This window comes from Sprattus sprattus (assembly GCF_963457725.1).
Source record: "Sprattus sprattus genome assembly, chromosome: 18".
In the NCBI taxonomy this organism is placed as follows: Eukaryota; Metazoa; Chordata; class Actinopteri; order Clupeiformes; family Clupeidae; genus Sprattus; species Sprattus sprattus.
Window position 1 is genome coordinate 18,478,067 of NC_137916.1, and position 21,039 is coordinate 18,499,105.

General features: G+C 41.2%; 1 protein-coding gene across 2 annotated transcripts; it reads right to left on the reverse strand.

Annotated features, from left to right (window-relative positions):
- Window positions 1-1,871: 1,871 nt before the first annotated feature.
- Window positions 1,872-20,866, reverse strand: nprl3 (NPR3-like, GATOR1 complex subunit). Of its 2 annotated transcripts, none has more exons than XM_080855995.1 (13): window positions 20,236-20,866; window positions 19,970-20,039; window positions 17,172-17,304; window positions 12,410-12,484; window positions 10,273-10,426; window positions 9,921-10,002; window positions 8,184-8,321; window positions 7,729-7,885; window positions 6,602-6,708; window positions 5,624-5,753; window positions 4,610-4,796; window positions 3,843-4,035; window positions 1,872-2,426 (listed from the first exon to the last, which is right to left on the reverse strand). In XM_080855995.1, the coding sequence occupies exons 1-13, from the start codon at window positions 20,453-20,455 to the stop codon at window positions 2,261-2,263; spliced, it is 1,812 nt and encodes a 603-aa protein (XP_080712121.1). In that variant the 5' UTR covers window positions 20,456-20,866; the 3' UTR covers window positions 1,872-2,260. The 2 variants fall into 2 exon arrangements, with proteins under 2 accessions (XP_080712121.1, XP_080712120.1); XM_080855994.1 differs by having other exon boundaries at window positions 4,610-4,802.
- Window positions 20,867-21,039: the final 173 nt, after the last annotated feature.

Genomic DNA, 21,039 nt, shown 5'->3' on the forward strand with positions numbered 1-21,039 from the left:
TACACTAGGCCTACATGTAGGGCAAGATGGTAGTAATAGCTATTGATCTATTTTGAAGTGGTAAAAAGCTTGTAATATAGTGACTAAACAGACTTTTTTGGGGGACCAGAATTGATGGGAAGGCACAGGCTTTGTAGCAAGCCGGCCGCTAATCGTTAGCTAGCTGCACTCTGTCCTTTCTTCCTTCTCTCTTCTGTCTTAAATCTCGCTTGCTTTTTGCTGTCCTCTTGGCGGTCCCTCTCTGCGGGACACAGAGGGGTGGCTGTACTGTAGATATGTCTGCGGGAGCATTAACTTACTCACATTGAGAGCCTCCATTACTTTTCATCCTTTTTTTCCCAATTCACTCTTATTCCAGGCTTTTAAAAGTAAACAAAAGCCCTTGTCTTCTCTGTCAGTTGTCGCACTTCTCTCTGCCAGTTGTGTTGTACAAGGTGAAAATAAAACCCTAAGAGAAAAAATTCTGATTTCTGATTTCTATTTTTGCCTTCTGTTGAGGTGTTGCTTTCAAATTGAAAAATGATCTGCAGGTGTCCGCTTTTCAAAACCTTAAAATTTGGAACATAATGAGATCCCCATTATGACAGAGGAATGTGCAGTTAATCAACAGTTTTTTGTATGGCTGGATGTTGGAGGCAAAGTGATCAGCACTTGGTATTAATGTTTGTAATGCTCTAGTATGTGACTGACTTCATTTCTCTGACATATAGTCATGTTATAGTCATGTTAATTCAGGAAACAAACAAAGGAACGTTTTAGGATAATTTTGATTCATGCACATTCCTGAACTACATTCAAAGGGAGGACACAGTGTGGACTTTATTTCAATAAACTAAAATCATTTAAAATGCAAAGATTATTTTAATCTGTTATAAAATGCAATCCTAATCTCCAGACTTCAATTAAAACCATTGAATGTGAAATGTAAAACCTGGTCCCATGGCCAATTCTACAATACTGTTAATTATGGTACTGAAATACATTTAGTGGATTTGGTTATTCAGGTATTCATGTTACTGATGAATAAACCTGGCAAACTGTCCTAAAGCTACTCACCCAGGAAACCCTCAGCATCAGGTCCCCCTCCATCTGCCTACCAGGCTATTTGCATAGCCAATCAGAGGTGACCTAGGGCTGGGCCACAGCCAGTGCCAGCACAGGAAGAAGCACTGGGAGGATTTCAGGTAGAGAGATAGTTCCCCACAAACCATGACTTTATTAAAATGACATTTACGAATAGAGAACCTTAGACCCATAGCCTGTCAAATCACTTATGAAAACTTAACTTGTAATAATCAGGTTATGATTACGCCATAGACAGATATCATTTTTTTTAACATATATAAAAAAACCTCACGTCTGTACCACCGTTTACCACTTGCAAGCTTTGTTGGATGCACAACACTGCATGAGAAATTCCAACTTGTGACCATGAGGTTTGATGGCTTGTCAACAACTAGGCAAACACACTAACAGGCAAGCCTTTTCTGTTATTAGCCGTTGCTTCTTTGAAGCTCATTAAAAAAAATCAAAAGTGAAACTGAATTTCTCAGCGCTTGACTAGAATGCTGGTGCCAGGTATTACCTGCTGAGGAGTACAGGCCTTTGGGCAGAAGGGGGGGCCATCTGTTCCTCTACCACGCTCAGAGGACAGAGATTAAGACGTTCCTCCACAATATCTTCAAATTGCACTCAAGAGGCAGCGTGTGGTCATCATGTATGCGATCAGCGTGCTACAGTGCAGCCAATACTGGGGATGGGGGTTGGTTATATGGCCTGTGATGTTTTCTGACACGTCAGAGGTACCGCCTCTGCCCCATAACAGGAAATGACCGACATACAACAACAAAGTGCACCATAAGAGCCATTTAATCATTTATTAATGAAGAGTTTGTGGTGCATGTTTAGCAATGGGGGGGATATTGAATTCAGGGCCATAGTCTTTATACAGTAGATCATACACACACCCCTGACCAAGGCACCATTTTCTGGGCTTCATATATGAAGCACCTTCAGTCACAACATAATACTCATTTTACCTGATTCATAAGGCAAGGCGTAGAGCGTTGAGTAAACCAACAGAAGTAAGAGTTAGCAGCATTCAGGAAAACTGAAATTGTTCATTGCAGAATGAAGTTTGTATGTGTGGGGGGGGGTTGGGAGCTAGTATGCTTGAGAAATGAAACATTGTGCCACGGTGATACACATTCCACTGTGCGTGTGTGTGTGTGTGTGCGTGTGCGTGTGCGTGTGGGTGTCTTCATTCCGGAGGAGACTGAAAGATTGAGATGACTGGATCCTCATGGTTGGTGACCACCAGTACGCTGCGGAACTTGTCAAACAGAGTCTTGAGCTGCGAGCGGCGCATGTTCTCATTGTACATGATCTCCTCCAGGTGGTGGTGCCCCCGGAAGTAGTGCAGCATCCTGTCAGACAGATTACACCAGAGGAGGTGTGAAATCAGCACTATGAGAGCTGAGAGGAGAAAGACTGAGGCTCCTGAACAGATCAATCACATAATTTGAAACCCTAAGAAAAGAAAAGATTTATCTGTCGATGTTCTCATAATATGTAGTCTAGCATTAAACCTAACTTCAATGGCAATAACAATGGGCCTCATTCTCGACAGCAGTTGGGAAGACTTTCCGAAGGATTTCAGAAGGAACTCCACTTCGGAAACATTTATGAAAACATTTGCATTCTCGTTATTTTTTTCTTCTGTGCTTTCTTCTGAACTTCAGACAACTTTCAGAACTCGGAATAGCAGTCGTAACTCTACCGGAATCTTCTCAAATGGGATTCCACGGGCCATCTTGTGGTTATTTGAGGAATCGCGTTGAGGAATGACATTTGAAAAAACTCCATATTACAGTAAAAGGGTTAACGGTTGAATTTGTGAGAACCCGTTGGTGATTGCTTTCACGTCAGCTCTACAGACATCCTCGGATTAAAATAATTATGATAATAATAAATACGAAAATATTTGTATCATTAACAATTACTTTTCACATTTATAGTCATAATTATACGAGGTAGTGTTTATTGTTACACTTGGTCTATATGGCTCGTAGCTTGACTGTTCTCTCCCTTGAACGTCACTTTGGACAAAGGCCGCGTCTGCTAAGAGACTGATTGTGAATGACATGAACACTGCAAATGTAAGTGAATAAATAAATAAACACTAAGCTCAATCTCTAAGAACTAAGGCATGAATTTATTGCAATTTATACTACTACTGGTGACCAGTCTTCACCCCTATGGTGGCCATTTCGAACGACAGGACGGACTACAATTTATACTCGTACTTGGGACCGGTCTTCACACCTATGGTGCCTATTTTTCGATTAAAAAAAAAAAAAAGTGACTACTTAAATGTGTTTTACGGACTTCGGACGTTCAACGTTATACAATATCTCCACCTTATTAATGAACACCTGTTACGAGGTGGATTCGGGAGATTGCGACAGCACACGTTTCTAAAATTGCGTCTCCTAATAAGGAGCTGGCAGGGCGTGTATGTATGCAAATCCACTTTCACGAGAACGCGCATCAATCTAAGAACCTAATCGGAAGGAACCCAGCTGAGAAGACTTCGGCTGCTTATGAAAACATTTTCAAGCGTGCGGGAATGCAGCGGAAGCGTTTCTCTTACGTTGTTTTTGCGAAGTCGTGTAAGAAACATTTCTGAAGAATTACAGAAAAAGGTCGAGAATGAGGCCCAATATTCTTTGCCTCTTTACGAGGTGAAATCTATGGATAAAATGGTTTCTTCACATTCAGTCAGCTTCTTGAGTCTCTATATCTTGAATCCCTCTGATAAAGCAGCGAGTCTGAGGCGTTACCTAGCAAACATGCGCAGGTCCTCGGGGCTCTGGGCGGCGGGCACGCCAAGGATGCCCTGGCGCTCCTGCTCCGTCAGGCTAGCCAGCAGCGTCTCCGTCACGCGCTTGTTGAGCGGCGAGTCGCTGCCTGGCAGCAGCTCCGAGCTGGAGTTGTCCATGCTGGGACTGGTCAGGGTCATGTCATCACTGCTGGCTATGGGAGGAGAGGAGAGGAGAGGAGAGGAGAGAAACATCAGCCAAAGACAGACCTATGCTCACTCACTTCTCTCTCTCTGTGATGGACAGTGTTTCAAATATACTCACTGCCTGTTTATTTACAACAGGCTTTACAGGGCTGCTTAACATGGATATTTGTCCAAAGACTTGCAGCAGAACACAAGCCAGATGCTTAATCCAATTATCCAAAACAAAATACCTTTTTATAAATCAGTAGTACATTCAAGTGCTTGACTTGAAAGTCCCTGCAACCAAACTTAGAACCTTGAAGTTGGGGCACACCCATGTGTTTTATGTGTTGTGTGTTTCATCATTGGATTATGGTGCAACCTTGTGGTAAAATAGTTTGAATTAAATCTACACTCAATATCCCATAATTGACTAAACTGTTTGCAAAGTCATTAAAAGGAAATTCTGAAATATTTTATTGTATTGTGTCGGTGCCCCAAGTAGGGCTACACAGGTAACAACGACACACCCATCCTCCTTTCCCTTAATTAATTAGCAATCTAGGTAGTTCCGTAATTAGTCAGTCAGTGATGGAGCCGTACTCGGAGAGCCGAAGCTGAGGGCATTGGGCGTGCTAAGGCTGCGTCCCCCAACACGAGCGGCCAAGGGGGGCTCCTCCTCTTTTAAGCGGTCGTCCTCGTCCTCGCTGGGGGGCACCAGCAGGCAGGCGTACGTGTGCAACTGGATGAGCAGCCGCCGCTGCAGCATCCACACCACCATCTGGATCAGCTGGGCCTGGGAGTGTGTGGGGGGGCAGAGAGGGACCACAGACAGATGAAGATGATGGAGACATGTTCAACAGAACAGTCAGGCCTTTGGCACTTCATCAGGAGTGTAAACCTGGAGACAACTTGTTAAACAAGTTGGAATCGAGTACATCTAGAGTCAACGGAAATGAGGCTTGCCTTCCGTCCTGATGAACCACTTGACAAAAGCATCACTCACCTTTGCTTTTCAAGAATCTTTAACACTAAACTAACATGAAGATTTACACTTAATCCCATCTTGGTTGTCTCCAGACATATTTTCAAAGATCTGGCTCTTTAAGACCCCTTACCAATAACCACTCCAATTATTTCTTCCCTTCAAGTGATTCTGAATGCTTCCGGGAGACCAGCATAAAGAAAACTGCCCTCATAACACTTCTCTTATGTAAACAAAGCAGAGTATCAGCTTCTCCACACTCTGTTTTCTTGTCTTGAGTGTGTGAGCAGGCGCAAGACTGTGAAAGATCAGTCACTTCACAGCCAAGGCACAGAATAGCCACAACTCAAATTTGGAATCAGGTTTCCGTACAACAAATAAACAGACAGAAGATCCACACAAAATAAAGCCCAAACTCAAAGTTTACTAATGACAGTAATAACTTGTGTAATTGATAGGACCCTAAGGACTATGGATCATATATGCCCCTTCATTAAAACACTTAAGAGAATATATTGGCCTGAAATGTGATTTTTTTTGTTGGTGAAGTATATATGCATGTTTATACCCAAGGCCTGTACATCAGAGAAGTTGTGACACTGTCAGCTTCATTCTAGGGTTCCTGAACTCACCTCATGCATGGGAGCATCCAGAGGGTTCCTGAACTCAGACAGGGAGATGGGCAGGGAGAATTTGGCCAGCATGGAGGGCAAGTCATGGCCAGGGAACTGCTGTACAAACTGCTCAGCCAGAGGAGAGTAGCTGTGAGACCAGGAGAGAGCGAGAGAGAGAGAGAGAGAGAGAGAGAGAGAGAGAGAGAGAGAGAGAGAGAGAGAGAAAGACCGTCTCACTTTAAAATTAACTCAGCATTGTGTTTCAAAAGCCTGGTCACATTTACTTCTGAAGAAACGGTTAGCTCCTTCATCCTTCCTATAATGCTATCTCCTCTAACAAGTACTTCACTCGCACTTACAGTAGTTACATTCCTGCACTTTTTTTTATTTCTTATGTAAAGTAGTATTTATGTATTGTTACACTAGGTCTCTATTGCTCGTAGCTTGATTGTTCTCTCCTTTGTTATAGCTTTGGATAAAAGCGTCTGCTAAATGTAAATGTAAATGTCAGACCAGAGGCCTATACTACGAAACATGGTAAAAATACCCAGGGTATCTTTTCGTTAGCTGGCTTGACGAAGCCAAACAACCACAGTCAAGCATGAGAAACTCGTTCAGTCATCCCAGTTTTTCCCAATTTCCCAATGAGGACGGTGACATAAAAGGGGCCGTGTCGGCACAATTGCAAATGTGGAGAGGTCTAGAGCTGCACATTTAACACAATAATCCTTCACGAATACAGGCTAAAAGCAACTCTGCAGCAAAACATTGGCTGTGAAAGCTTATCAATACCACTGCCCTGTAATTTAAGTATTCCAAAGCTAAACTACTATGTAAATTTGAGATTATGCAACCAGTCTACAAAAGTTTTTAATTCACGTTCTGAGAAAAATAAAATCAGCTGTGACAATGTTTATGCCATTGTCTCATTGACATGAGTACCTGACAGCTAGATCAGAATGTAAGGTCTTTCAGCCGGTAGAAGGACACACTCACAGGCGAATGTTGGCATGTGGAGACAGCATGTAGACGTTGTTTTCACAGAGAGGATACACAATGATGGCCTTGCCCCAATACACAAGGTGAGCAGCAATCTGGAAGATCTGCAATTAAATTACATTCCATTAGGTGATATATTCGCATGTCTACTGAAGAATACTGTTTCCCCCTCACTACCCTGGAAGTCTACATGTAATCTCTTCATGAGAAAATCTGTGAAGGCGTGCTTTTGGGAAGAGCTCAAATATGTGCACATGCATATATTTGCACACTAGGTGGCAGTATAAGACCAATCAATGAGGACTACAGCGTTCAAAAACTCTGATCCAGTAGATTACATTAAAATGTATTAAACAGGTAGATAAACATAAAATTAAAGTTAATTTGTTTTAAGTTTATTTTGGGGCTGTTTGCCTTTGTTTGTAAAGGACATTGAAGAGCGGCAGGAAATTAGTGGGACAGAAAGAGTGGCAGTGGGATCGGGGAAATAAAGGCGGGTCTGATTCAAACCCAGGGTGTTCACCAATGTGTTTGCCAGTAAGTAACATCTTAGTAAAAAGGGTGCCATTTCTACAACCTCTAGATGTCAGTGCAATCCACAGATATTCTGAAAAGTCCCCATATTACATGTACTGTACACAAGAGCGTAACCCGATTGACCGAGTCCTTGGTTGCTAGTGGGCTTTCCAGGCAGAAGTGTACTGCTAGATGCCCTGCTAATGTAACTAATTGAGAAGGCAAGATTACTCCAGTGAAACGTCTGCTCCCCATTTGCCCTCACTCCCACTGGATACCAGTTCACACTGTCAGCACTGTATTCCAACTGCCAACTCTTATATCAATAGTGAGCTGTCTACACTTATTGAAAAGGATTTTGCCTCGCACATCCGCCCTTCAGATTCCGATTTTGAGTTAAGGATCATCATGCATACAGGTCTCCTTCATTTACTGTATCTTGATTTGTATTGTACTTCACCTGTAAGATTTTTTTTTATGTATAAAATAATATAATAAATATATAATAAACAATACATAAAAAATATAATCTGTAAAGAAAATGTCTGTCAAATGAATGTAACGCTTGGTCGTTCTCAGCCTGCACTGGCGGTGGGAGCTCTGTGTACCTGCAGGAGGGCCAGGTCGGCGTCCTGAGCGAGCTGCTGGAGGTTCTTGACGGCGGAGCAGGTCTTGATGAGTCGGACCAGCGCTGGGGAGCAGTCCAGAGGAAGCTGGGCTAGGAGGGCCTTCTCACTGTCCAGCAGCAGTAGAGCATGGTACGGCCTGCAGCACAAAAAAACACGTGCACAGACGCTTAATATAGGACACACCAAGCTTCTATGTGAAGTTTCTTTTTTTATCATGATACATCCTCAGGCAAATACCACAGGCCCTCATGCCAGCCACTAGGTGGCACTGTGGACTGGCAGAACCCAGAGTCACACACACACACACAGACACACACACACACACGTTGAGCTACATTGATCTAAACTTGATCTCACACACACACACACAGGCACACGCACAGGCACACACACTCACTCACACACACACACACACACACACACACACAGCTGACCTGATGGCCTTGAGGGTGCTCTCCAGGGCCTCGGGTGGGATGTGGTTGCCTCCGACTCTGTGAATTTTGTGAGGTAGACAGAAGCTCACCTCCAGCCAGTTATTGATATGCAGCCGGACCACTCCTGTCGTACAGAGACTGACAACACAAACACAAATTTAAGCTCTTTAAGCTAGCTAAAGTAAGGGTAAATGTAATGTTCAATGTTCTTTACAGAGCCATAAAACAGCTTTAACAGAAACAAATTAAGAGAACAAAAACTTTATTCAAGTAATAGATTAATTCATGAAAACCAAGATTAAAAACATGCAATGCAATTACAGTCGTGGCCATACGTTTTGAGAATGACACAAATATGCATTTTCACAAAGTTTGCTGCTTCAGTGTCTTTAGATATTTTTGTCAGATGTTACTATGGAAGACTGAAGTATAATTACAAACATTTTAGCAAGTGTCACTGGCTTTTATTGGCAATTACATGAAGTTAATGCAAAAAGTCAATATTTGCAATGGGATTAAGGTCTGGGGAGTTTCCTGGCCAATGGACTCAAAATATCAATGTTTTGTTCCCCGAGCCACTTAGTTATCACTTTTGCCTTATGGCAAGGTGCTCCATCATGCTGGAAAAGGCATTGTTCATCACCAAACTGTTCCTGGATGGTTGGGAGAAGATGCTCTCGGAGGATGTTTTGGTACCATTCTTTATTCATGGCTGTGTTCTTAGGCAAAATTGTGAGCGAGCCCACTCCCTTGGCTGAGGAGCAACCCCACACATGAATGGTCTAAGGATGCTTTACTGTTGGCTTGACACAGGACTGATGGTAGCGCTCACCGTATCTTCTCCGGACAAGCTTATTTGCAGATGCCCCAAACTATCGGACAGGGGATTCATCAGAGAAAATGACCCCAGTCCTCAGCAGTCCAATCCCTGTACCTTTTGCAGAATATTAGTCTGTCCCTGATGTTTTTTCCTGGAGAGAATGGCTTCTTTGCTGCCCTTCTTGACACCAGGCCATCCTCCAAAAGGCTTCGCCTCACTGGGCGCGCAGATGCACTCACACCAGCCTGCTGCCATTCCTGAGCAAGCTCTGTGCTGGAGGTGACCCGATCCCGCAGCTGAATCATGTTTAGGAGACGGTCCTGGAGCTTGCTGGACCAAAACATCCTCCGAGAGCCACTTCTCCCAACCATCCAGGAACAGTTTGGTGTTGAACAATGCCTTTTCCAGCAAGATGGAGCACCTTGCCATAAGGAAAAAGTGATAACTAAGTGGCTCGGGGAACAAAACATCGATATTTTGGGTCCATTGGCCAGGAAACTCCCCAGACCTTAATCCCATTGAGAACTTGTGGTCAATCCTCAAGAGGCGGGTGGACAAACAAAAAAAACTATTTCTGACAAACTCCAAGCATTGATTATGCAAGAATGGGTTGCTATCAGTCAGGATGTGGCCCAGAAGTTAATTGACAGCATGCCATGGCGGATTGCAGAGGTCTTGAAAAATATTGACTTTTTGCATTAACTTCATGTAATTGCCAATAAAAGCCAAAAACACTTATTAAATGTTTGTTATTATACTTCAGTCTTCCATAGTAACATCTGACACAAATATGTTAAGACACTGAAGCAGCAAACTTTGTGAAAATGCATATTTGTGTCATTCTCAAAACTTTTGACCACGACTGTACACATAGCAGTGTGATTATAAAGTATGTGACAACCACAACCCAATCATACCCATCATATGCCTCCTTCAGGTCTCTGGCTAGTTTGCACTTGGGAAGGATTTGCCTGAAGGGGGACTGAGGGGTCCCATCCGCTAGGCACAATTGAACATAAATAAATGAGTAGACAGAAACTAGCCATTACAGATATCATACAACAATTTTCTCCCCATTTCTTAAAACAAGTGCATCTGTGCTTTTGATCACTTCAAGAGTCTCCTAGAATGACTGTGAGCGAGTAAGCGAGTGAGCGTGTGAGCGTGTGAGCGAGTGAGCGAGTGAGTGTGTGTGTGTGTGAGTTTGTACCAACATGGCGTGTGTGTTTGTAGCAGCGTGACGTGTGTGAGTGACACGATGGCACTCACTCTCAGTCAGGGTAGTGACCTCGTCCTGCACGGCCAGCATGAGCTTGGCCTCGCGGGTCAGGTACTGGCAGCGTCGCTCCTCGTGCTGCAGGGCAATGGCAATGCGTCGCGACAGGTTGTGCATGCAGCTGATGACCGACGGGTCGGCGTTGGCCTGCAGGGGGCAGCAAACACTGACTGTCACAGACCAATCCCTATATTGTATCATAATATTACATACCTAAGACATGTTCAATGAATCATGTCTTTGTTCTTAAAGTGTACTCAAGGGCACTTTCAGTAAAATGGAAATAATACCAAGGGAGTACTAGCCTTCAGATAACTTGTACTTTTATTTAATAGGTCAGAGATTTTATTTTTACTCGCACTTACTTCAGACTTAGAATGTACCTGTTTCTATTTCTCAATGTTGAATATTTTAATAGCAGACTTGTTACCCCTCAAGTACGTTCACAAGACATAATGTATTATTTCTACTTTGACACACATTCAATACATTTTTACGCAATACATTACAGCTTTCTCACATTGTGTTGTAAAAACCTAACTTGCATCTGAGGTCTGAAAGAATAAAGAATAAACGCAAACTATTTCAAATGCACACACAGATTGGATTGTTATTCTTTAAAGAGGTTTGAAAGTGTTGACAATTTTCCAAGGAAACACTATCTTTTCATAATGAAATGTGTCTTTTCATAATTGCACCATTAGTATAAGTAACAAGGTGTATAGTTTCCTAGGGATCTGGAAATGCTCCAAGTAACTTTTTGAGAAAATAGCAGGCTATCTAATATATTTAGACACATTGACAAGACTTCAACTAAGGACTAAACATGAACAGGTACAGAAAAGTTGGCCATTTTGAATTAATTAATTGTTGCAGAATTATACCTATGTTACTGCATATGTTAATAGAGGAGGGGGGGGGGGGGGGGGGGGGTATTGAAAAAAGGTATTTTTAATTATATTCCTTGTATAGGGTTTTTATTGTATAGAGGAATTTTGTTGCATATGGTTATACAATGCAGACTACATATGTGAGAAATTGATGGTTTAAAACATGTTCTTCTGTTAAATCATGTGGTAATACAAAAATGTCAACCTTTGGGGCATTCAAGAACACTTTCATATAATTTGGAATACAAACTTTTTTCCATCAAGATGAAAGTAAGTCTAAAGGCATTACGCCCTCCTGTCCACACTTTTCTGCTGAGTCAAGCTGGGGCTATTTGCCAGTGGTTAAGGCAGGGCAGCAGGTGTGGTAGGAATGGCAGACTGAACATGACTCTGCACTCTGGGCTGCCAAGGCATGAATCAGCATCTTGGGAAAGATTGGGGTGGGTGGCAACATGGGACAGCATGATTAAACAGAGCCCAAAGCCCTCACCCCTCCCAGCCCCCCCCACCCCCATACCAGAGTGACTGGCACAGACCTGATAGCCTTGACACACCAACTCCATTTCTACGGAAATGCTCCTGTGCTGTCCTTATGCCACCCCAAAAACAGCTGATCATTGGAACCCACCCAAGCTGCGTCACTGTTTAGTGTCAGTAAAATGCTTATTCGGTAAATCTGTATGATGCATGATCACATATTTTCTACTCATCACAGTTTAGCAATGCTCATCTTAAGTGTTACTATCAAATAATGTTGACATTATCCCTCGTTATCTACACTAATGATCTTACTTACTATGCATGATTTAAAGACTAACAATACATTATTTCAAATGAAGAATTTCTAAAGATTTGGGCACTCTTCATAAGCCATGGCTCCTGCATTTCTTAGTTTTAAAAAGTTTGAAAGATTTCTTTCCATCCTTGGGGAATGTCTCTTAACAGCGAGGGAGTCTTTTGTATGAAAAACATTCTACAAATGTTCTACATAACCATTATATATTTATTTGGTTTAATGTGTAATGTGAAGACAACAGATGAGAGGATTCTGAAGGTGTTTAGGTTAACAACATATGTAACCATCAAGGACACTTTAAAAGGGTATTTTTTCAGTAATGAGGTCCATTATTATGAGAGAACACAAATACCAATAATTGTCCTGAGCACAACAAAAACACCAGCCATCTATTCAACAGTCCATTATTCATTTAGGTGATGAGGATCAAAGATGGTTTCATACCCTCAATGCAAACACCACACTAAAGAGGATCATAGTGGGCAGCTCCCTCTTTGGTGATGGGTCAGTCTTAGACACCTGGGGACATGAGACATAAAATCACATTGTTTGTGTTTGTTGCATATTTAAGGTAAGGTATGGTAAACTTTGTATCCCATGGGAAAACCTGTCTTGGGCTACAAGCAACTGCATGACAGATCACACTTTATCAACATTATCACAATTCACATGCAATTCAATTCAATTCAATTTTACTTATATAGGGCCAAAACAATAACATATCTCAAGGCACTTTACAGAGCCCAGTGTCTGGACCCCCTTAGAGCAAGCACAATGGCAACAGGGGCAAGGATAAACTCCATGTTAAACACAAATGCATAGATCATACAAACCTATAGAATAGACTTTTAAATGTTTCAACTGAAATAAAGTCATAACTCTTAATATAGGTAGGTGTTGAAGAATGCCTGCTTATTCATTTGCAGTGAAAATATATTAACAGCAGCAATGTTTTAATACTGTCAACAATAAAAGTGATTACAATTTTATAATGCCAAGACAATACTGAGGTAGGGTATAAAAACCACACAGATGTGGTAGAGACATGAAAACATTTCACCATGCTTTATGGTTTCTATGTTAATATTATACAATATTAGTATTTGCTCTTATTTTCTTTATAATATTTATCGTCATTTCGGGGGCCAGTGATGGGACAATCAGCTCTCTGCATAATGTCTATCAAGGCGCTGCTTTGGTCAACCTGTGGTGCATATGCTATCTTTAATAGGCATGCCAACATTTTATTGCTCATTCAGTTGGGAACAAAATCTTTGGTTGTAATCATTATTGTCTCATGCATTATTGTCATATGCATTATTGGGAACTTCAGTGGTTTACTGTTTAAAGCGGGATGCAAACGTGGGCCCGCATTCACAGCGAATTTTCTCTTAGGCCCAAATTAATAAATAAAGATGACAATAATTTACAAAATTAAATATTTTCGGAATACGCTACCCATAGACCGAGTATCATCGCAAAGTTTTCAAAATGCATCTGTATGATGACAGGATTGTGTACTAGACTATTGTGTACAGGAACTAGTTTAATTTAATGAACTATACAACGTTACATTAAATTCCATTTCAAAATGAATGGGTTCTTTCGGTTGGTTGCACCCCTTAAGATCCACAATTATTTCTTTTGCGACTGAGATGTCTTTTAAGTAATTCTGCAACTGCATTCTAAAACAGTGTGACGTTGAATGATACAAACTGTTTCCCGATCGTTTCTGAATTGGTCTTAATGAGTGCTCCATTTAGCGCTAAGGGCCTTTGTAATTACTCATAGTAGTGAATTATTATTAGTGAATAAATAGTCCCAAAGTAAGGACTGACAGGCTTAGGAGTTTCTCCTAAATGGGCGAGTTAAGAGCCATGTCCCTACTTGTTCTCTTCTCCACTAGATGGCAATAAAAACCTTCACAGTTTCCTCTCCTATCAACACCAGTCAGCACAGCCTCTCAGGAGACACATCCCTCCATGGTAGCTTAATGGGCTACAAAAAGCTAAACGTCACCACAAAGAGTAGACACTGAGGAGTTGTTTAGCTCCTTCAAACTTTCAAAAGGATTTCACATCCATCCATAAAATGCTGGCTAAGACTTATCTCTGGAAATCTGTGTCTCATTCAGTGCCACTTGAAAGTATGTGAACCCCTTGAGCAGGTAAGAGTTTTCTGTTGTTTTAGCATGATCACCAATTTTCCATAGATGAAATGTCAGGTTTATGTTTATCAATTGCATGTACTTGTTTGGAGAGAATTGTGAGAGTAGCCAAAAACCTACATGAAACATGGAATTAGTGTATATACAAAAGTAAGTTAACCCCCAGCTGCATTGGTGAAGTCAAGTAGGTAATAGATTCGGTGAAACTTATTTGGGTGCTTAATAAGTCAATTAAGCAAACCAATCAAATGAGACACCCTTAGAAAAAGTGAGGAAAGGAGATATCCAGAGAGGTCCACAACTCTTTAGAGGTGATGTTTGGGTTGGCTTTTACCTAATTTATTATTCTTCTGGTGCTTCTTGGTGATGGTCTTGATGGGCGTCCACTTATAGTCATAGATGCGGTCATGTTGAATGCCCTCCATTTCTACATTATTTGTCTGGAGATGGTCTTATAGCTTTCCCAACACTGATGGGCTGTCAGTACCGTCTTCCTGATGTCCACGGATATCTCCTGGCCTCTGGGCATTGTTGATCTGTGTGGGTACACCTTGGCACTACAGTAGTTTGGTTGGTTTCCTCTCTCTTTTAATCTGTGTTGCCCAACCCTTTTCCTAAGGATGTCTCATTTGATTGGTTTGCTTAATTGACTAATTAAGCACCCAAATATGTTTCAACGAATCTATTACCTAATTGACTTCACCAATGCAGCTGGGGGTTCACTTACTTTTGCACATACACTAATTCCATGTTTCATGTAGTTTTTTGGCTACTTACACAATTCCCTCCAAACAAATACATGCAATTGATAAACATAAACCTGACATTTCATCTATGGAGAATTGGTGATGAAAAAATTAAAAAAATCATGCTAAAACAACAGAAAACTCTTAACTTCTCAAGGGGTTCACATACTTTCAAGTGGCACTGTATATAGGAAGCAGGCATAGGGAGCAGATCGCCTTCCATAGAGGCAACCATGTTGTGCCGCCATGTTTCTACAGTAGCTCAGAACAGACAGAACTGGCTCTAGAAGGGCCTTTCACATTTTTAGGATGAAGTGGTAGCTTGAATTTGGTGACACCGGTTGTAAGAGGAAGAAGAAAAAGAAGAACGCAGAAGAAGAATCAGTGGTTGCTGGTGCTTGGATAATCATTTTGTGTTGTGAGAAGTTTGACAACCCAAATTTTGACAAATGATGGATCATACAGTGGGGAAAATAAGTATTTGAACCCCTGGCGATTTCACAAGTTTGGCCACTTGCAAAGAAATGTGTGATCTATAATTGTAATGGTAGGTGTATATTAACAGTGAGAAACAGAATATCAACAAAAAAATGCATTTTATAACATTTATGACTTTATTTGCATTTGATGCAAAAAATAAGTATTTGAACCCCTAGCAAAACTGACTTACAAAAATGACTTAGTACTTGGTGGTAACCCTTGTTGGCAAGCACAGACGTCAGACGTTTCTTGTAGTTGGTCACCAGGTTTACACACATCTCAGGAGGGATTTTGGTCCACTCCTCTTTGCAGATCCTCTCCAAATCTTTAAGGTTGCGTTTTCAATGGGAGTGAATGAGGGAATGAGGTTCAAGCCCAATATTCCACGTTACATGGCCCCATCCATAGTTCCCTTGATGCGGTGGAGTCGTCCTGTACCCTTGGCAGAGAAACAGCCCCAAAGCATAATGTTTCCACCTCCATGCTTGATGGTGGGTATGATGTACTCTTGGGGTCATATTCAGCATTCACCCCCCTGTCAAACACGGAAAGTAGAGTTGATGCCAAAGAGCTTGATTTTGGTATCATCTGACCACATTCTGCCTCCCAATCCTCCTTAGAATCATTCAAGTGTGCAATGGCAAACTTCAGATGGCCCTGTACATGCGCTTCCTTGAGCAGGGGGACCTTGCGAGTGCTGCAGTACTTCAAAAAATTACGGCGTGGTGTGTTGCCAATGGTTTTCTTGGTGACTGTGGTCCCAGCTGCCTTGAGATCATTCACAAGCTCCCCCTGTGTAGTTCATGGGTTATTCTGCACCTTTCGAATGATCACTGATACCGCACGAGGGGATATCTTGCATGGAACCCCAGACCTAGAGCGATTAACATTTGTTTGGTGTTGCTTCCATTTACAAATAATCGCACAAATAGTTGTCTGCTTCTCACCAAGCTGCTTGCCAATGGTTTTGTAGCCCATTCCAGCCTTGTGCAGGTCTACAATCTTATCTCTGACGTCCTTGGACAACTCTTTGGTCTTGCCCATGGTGGTGAGGTTGAAGATGTGAAGTATGATTCTTTGGACAGGTTTCTTTTATGAACGTCACCAGTTGAGATTAGGTGTACCTTGTTAGACCTATTGAGGACTAATCTGTGTGCTTCTTAGGCACATAACTGGTCATTGTGAGCCAGAATTCTTGCTGTTTGCTTGCAAATAAAGTCATAAATGTTATAAAATGCAGTTTTCTGAATTTTTTCGCACTGTTAAAATACACCTACCACCACAATTCTAGATCACACATTTCTTTGCAAGTGGCCAAACTTGCGAAATCGGTAGGGGTTCAAATACTTATTTTCCCCACTGTACCTATTATTTACCACAAGAGCAAGCAAGGGAGCGTGAATCTTCGATGCCAAAGAAGCAAAAACGGCAGACGGCAGGCAACGGCAGAAAAATTGGTGGGGTCTTGGAATTAATGGAAATCGATAATAAGGAAGAAAAAGTTTTCAAAGTGATGCCAAAGTTGTGAGACTGTTGAGCTCAAATATCAACAACCTTTTGCGGCACCGAATTGCGGACCAACCTTTAAATGACTAGCCTAAGACAGTTTCATAATGAGAATGTGCTTAAATTAAACCACCTTGTGTACCATAGGTAAACATGACAAAATAGTTACATAATAAACCCAAGTCTTTTTTTGTTTGTTTAATTAAACACTGTGTCAAGTATACAATGTTGGTATAGTAGTAATAAATGGGAAGTTTTTGTTTAGCGCCAAAGTAGAGAAAAAAATGGAGGCACGTGAGGTTCTTACCTGAATGGTGTGTGGAGACTGCAGCAGGGTTGGGTGCCCCACAAAGCGTACATTGTCTATCTTCAGCTCAAACTTCTTTCCACACATATCAGACTTGGTAGCCAAGACGGTGGCGAGAATAATATCAGAGAACCTACCCAGGTGAAAAATGACAACAATTACTAATACACAAAAAGCATCCAACGTGGGGAGGGGAGATTACTGGGTTTTGGTTGGTGATCATTTCTTGGGGAATCTGGGATTGGTTTACAGGTATCTACACTACTCAGTCACATGAGAGGTCAAAGGGGATTTGAAGAGTCGGGTTGTCAGGAAGGTTGAAAGGTTTGGGACAGGTCTGCCTACGGAGAGAGGTCTGAATTTGGGGAGGAATTAAGAGTTTGGATTTAGAGAGGAGAGAGACCACCGCCATTGTTTGGCAGAAAGAGCAGAGACCTTTGGTTGGGCAGGAAGTGACAAACTCATGCTGAAACTCATGCTTAAACACCACGTTTACCGTCCAATGACAAGCCAGTATTCAAATTAATATGTGCCATCCTCCCAAAAAAGGCCCAGAAGTGGCAAGGTTAGCAGTCCAATTTGGACAGCATTAGCCTCAATCAGTTATGGGTCTGAGGGATTTTGCCGTGAGAAATTAAACAGGGAGGAAAAGAAAAGCCAAGAAATGTGTTTGGTGGAAGTGACATTTATAAACAGTTTCGGACATGTTTTAGCAGCCTTGGACAGGTCATATTTTAGAAAACTGAACAGGATATACAGCAGACCTCATCAGAATGTAATTTGTAAAAAACCCTCTTGATTGGACAGCAATGTAGAAATCATCCCAGGCCGTGGATATAAGAGCACAATTAACAGAGCCGTCTTCATCATACTGATAATACTGCAAGCATTAACATACAGTTTGATGCAGCATTTACCCTCAAGTGTGATTCATACAAACAAACGTGATTCACCAGGGAAACTTTAGGACTGAGGTTGGCGTGCGCATATATATATATTCAACCAAGATATATATGCAAGAGTAAGAGGGAAGAGAGGAATATGAAGGTGGGGTGTTCTAGAAAAAAAGGAGACGTGGTTTAGAATGAGTTTTGGTCTTACCCTGCTACCAACTGTTCATCAGTTAGAGGAGTTTGTTCTCTGAAATGGGGGTTGGGCCATAAAACAGAAACAAAGGCAAACAAAAGGAAAATATGCAGACACGTTTGACAAAAATGCACGACAAAACACAAAACAAGCAAATTAGAGGTCCACTCAAGAGTGACTTGAATGAATGGGGGAGGTAAACAGAACCAACATTCGTGGGTTATTTCTGTTAGTACTTATGGTTAATGTACACATCTCCATTCATTATTGTTCTTCGAACATATGTCAAATGTTGACTTGCCATTCATCAACAGATGACATGGCCCAACACTTCTACTGTGTGTCACAAACAAACTATGTACACGTGATAATAATGACAATATTTAATATCTATAATCTAGATCCTGAACTCAGCCATACACTACACACTATATTCTTTTAGATGGAATGTAAACAATGCACGTTTTTACATGACTTCAGAATAATAGTTTCTATAATGACACTGGTAGAACTAATCTGATTACATTCAAACATCCATGGTTGAAAACATAGTTTTTGTAAGTAGATGACATAAAGAACAGTAAAAGCAAAGTATGTAAATGAAAAGCACAAATACTAAACAAAAGAGATGCAACAGACTTGGCTGCACACACACTCCTGAGGTTTCTGCTCAAGGAGGTCACACAGCGCCAAACCCTTCCACACTGATGAAAATGAGGGAGGGGACATCATCAGTATCAACATCATATGCATTAAATAGACTGCTAATGAAGAAGTAGTACCCTCAACAAAGGCATCACTGATATTTACTAAATGCATTGAAGTCCAAATTCTCCTCATGCTTATCTCTACTCGTCTTCCTCTCCTCTGGAGGAGAAGAGAAGCAGGATGGGAGAGAGAGACAGAGAGAGAGAGAGAGAGAGAGAGATAGAGAAGATGTAACTAGAGTTTCTGTCCAAAGTCAGATTTGCAGAGACTAGACCATATGACACTGTGTTTGGGTAGATGGAGCAATGCCCTTATCTTAATTTTCCACTCCCTAGCGTTGATGGCCTACATTGGAAATCCCCCCAAAAAAGGTGACAAATGATGTTTCATTATCAAGAAAGTCTTATTGGATTATCTGTTGAATTTCTCACTAACCTAGGTTCCCACTAACTGCGCTTGAAAGCTTGGCTTCGGGCTAAGGGTGGATTTTTCTTCAGATCCAATGAGAAAATGTAAGGTAGCACAGGACATGAAAAATCAACTTCCCTTCCCCAGACAATGCAGAATCGAATTCAGTCGCACTGTTTTAACACTTGTTATTAGGCCTTGTTATTATCTCTAGCAGGTTCTGCTATAGTTTATTTATGATAAAATACTAATAGATATTGCCTGTCATTGTTTGTGTTTATAATTCGATTATAATTTCCCATTTCAGCTCCTGAAATACTTTGGGGTAAAGATGACAGTAATTCAAAACATTATAAAGAGGATTTATTTGCTCTATAAGTTATTGTATGTCATCTGCATTGTCTTTGTATATGAATTTAAAGTTATTCAGAATTCATAACATATCCACATTACAGTACACTACACGTCTCAGCCTACTTAGGTAATGTAGGTTAAACACAAATGCTAAAAATCATCACATTTATGATTAACCGGATGCATAACTGGTCAGTGATCAATTACATTATATAATGCATCATTCATTGGTAGAAAAATACCTTGAATCACCATCTTGATCATCTACCGCGTCGCCTGCTGTGTTAAGGGCGTATGGACTTCGCTGTTTATCTTCAGGCAATACACAAAGTACAATAACCAGTAAATAATTACTCCATTCACAAACCTCAACATTATGAAAAATGAGCAGCATCACATTAGGATAAAAATATTACATTTGCTTACCTATAATGCCCCACTACGTTTGCTAACCGTAGGCCAAAATAACGACGGCTATATAAAAGAAAGTGGTAAGAGACACACTTACTTGCTGAAGAAGATGTATTTTCGGACACTCTCTGGAATGGAAATCGAAACAGCAATTTGTTTCCACGGCTGCCAGAACTGACTAGAATGACACTTATGGGACTTGTACTGTCGCCACTTATTACATGTCCTGTTGCAACGTTGGATTCTGACTGTATAACGTTAAAGGCAAATTTGCGATCTGCTGTATAATCCACTGATGGTGACGCTGGTTTGTACATGATGTCACTTGACTTACACTGGGGAAATTGTGTGTGCAAGTTGATTTCTTCTGGGCTGCAGTCACATTGTCCAAACACAACAGATTATGTTAACTTGTGAGATTGCAGTTGATCCAATCCTCAGAAATGCTTGGGACCTTCGATTTACATTGATATAAACGAGTTGAGCGGGGCGATATTTCTTTTGATTACATGCCTGATTAAACTCTGTTAGCTATCTAACTTTAGCCATCAAACGTTCCTGGACGGCAAAAGCTTGCTTCTGCATAAATATAAATGCGTTTAGGTAACAGTTGCTTTACAACATTAAAATACACTTTCAGTAAACGAACGAATCATGATCAGCATGCAAATAAATGCATTTGAACTTTAAGTCACTATACTACCGAAACACATCTGATGCCCTCTCACACTGTTTTGAGCTACACAGTGTGGCAACCGGAAATATTAAGGAAACATTGAATGCTTTGCAAGGTTCCGCACAACTTGAACTATGCTCCAGAGAATAAATACCTTTACCCTCCTCGTTTACCAGCAAACCACAAAAACGTGTTATTCAAAGAATTTAGGGAAACCATACAATA

Bases quoted from the DNA above. Each gene is read 5' to 3' on its own strand.
- nprl3 (XM_080855994.1), bottom strand. From the start codon at position 20,455: ATGTACAAACCAGCGTCACCATCAGTGGATTATACAGCAGATCGCAAA. The intron at 7,886-8,183 runs GTCAGCTGTGTG...TTTGTGCTGCAG, and splicing joins AGCACCCTCAAGGCCATCAG to GCCGTACCATGCTCTACTGC. The intron at 2,427-3,842 runs GTAACGCCTCAG...TCTGTCTGACAG, and splicing joins GACCTGCGCATGTTTGCTAG to GATGCTGCACTACTTCCGGG.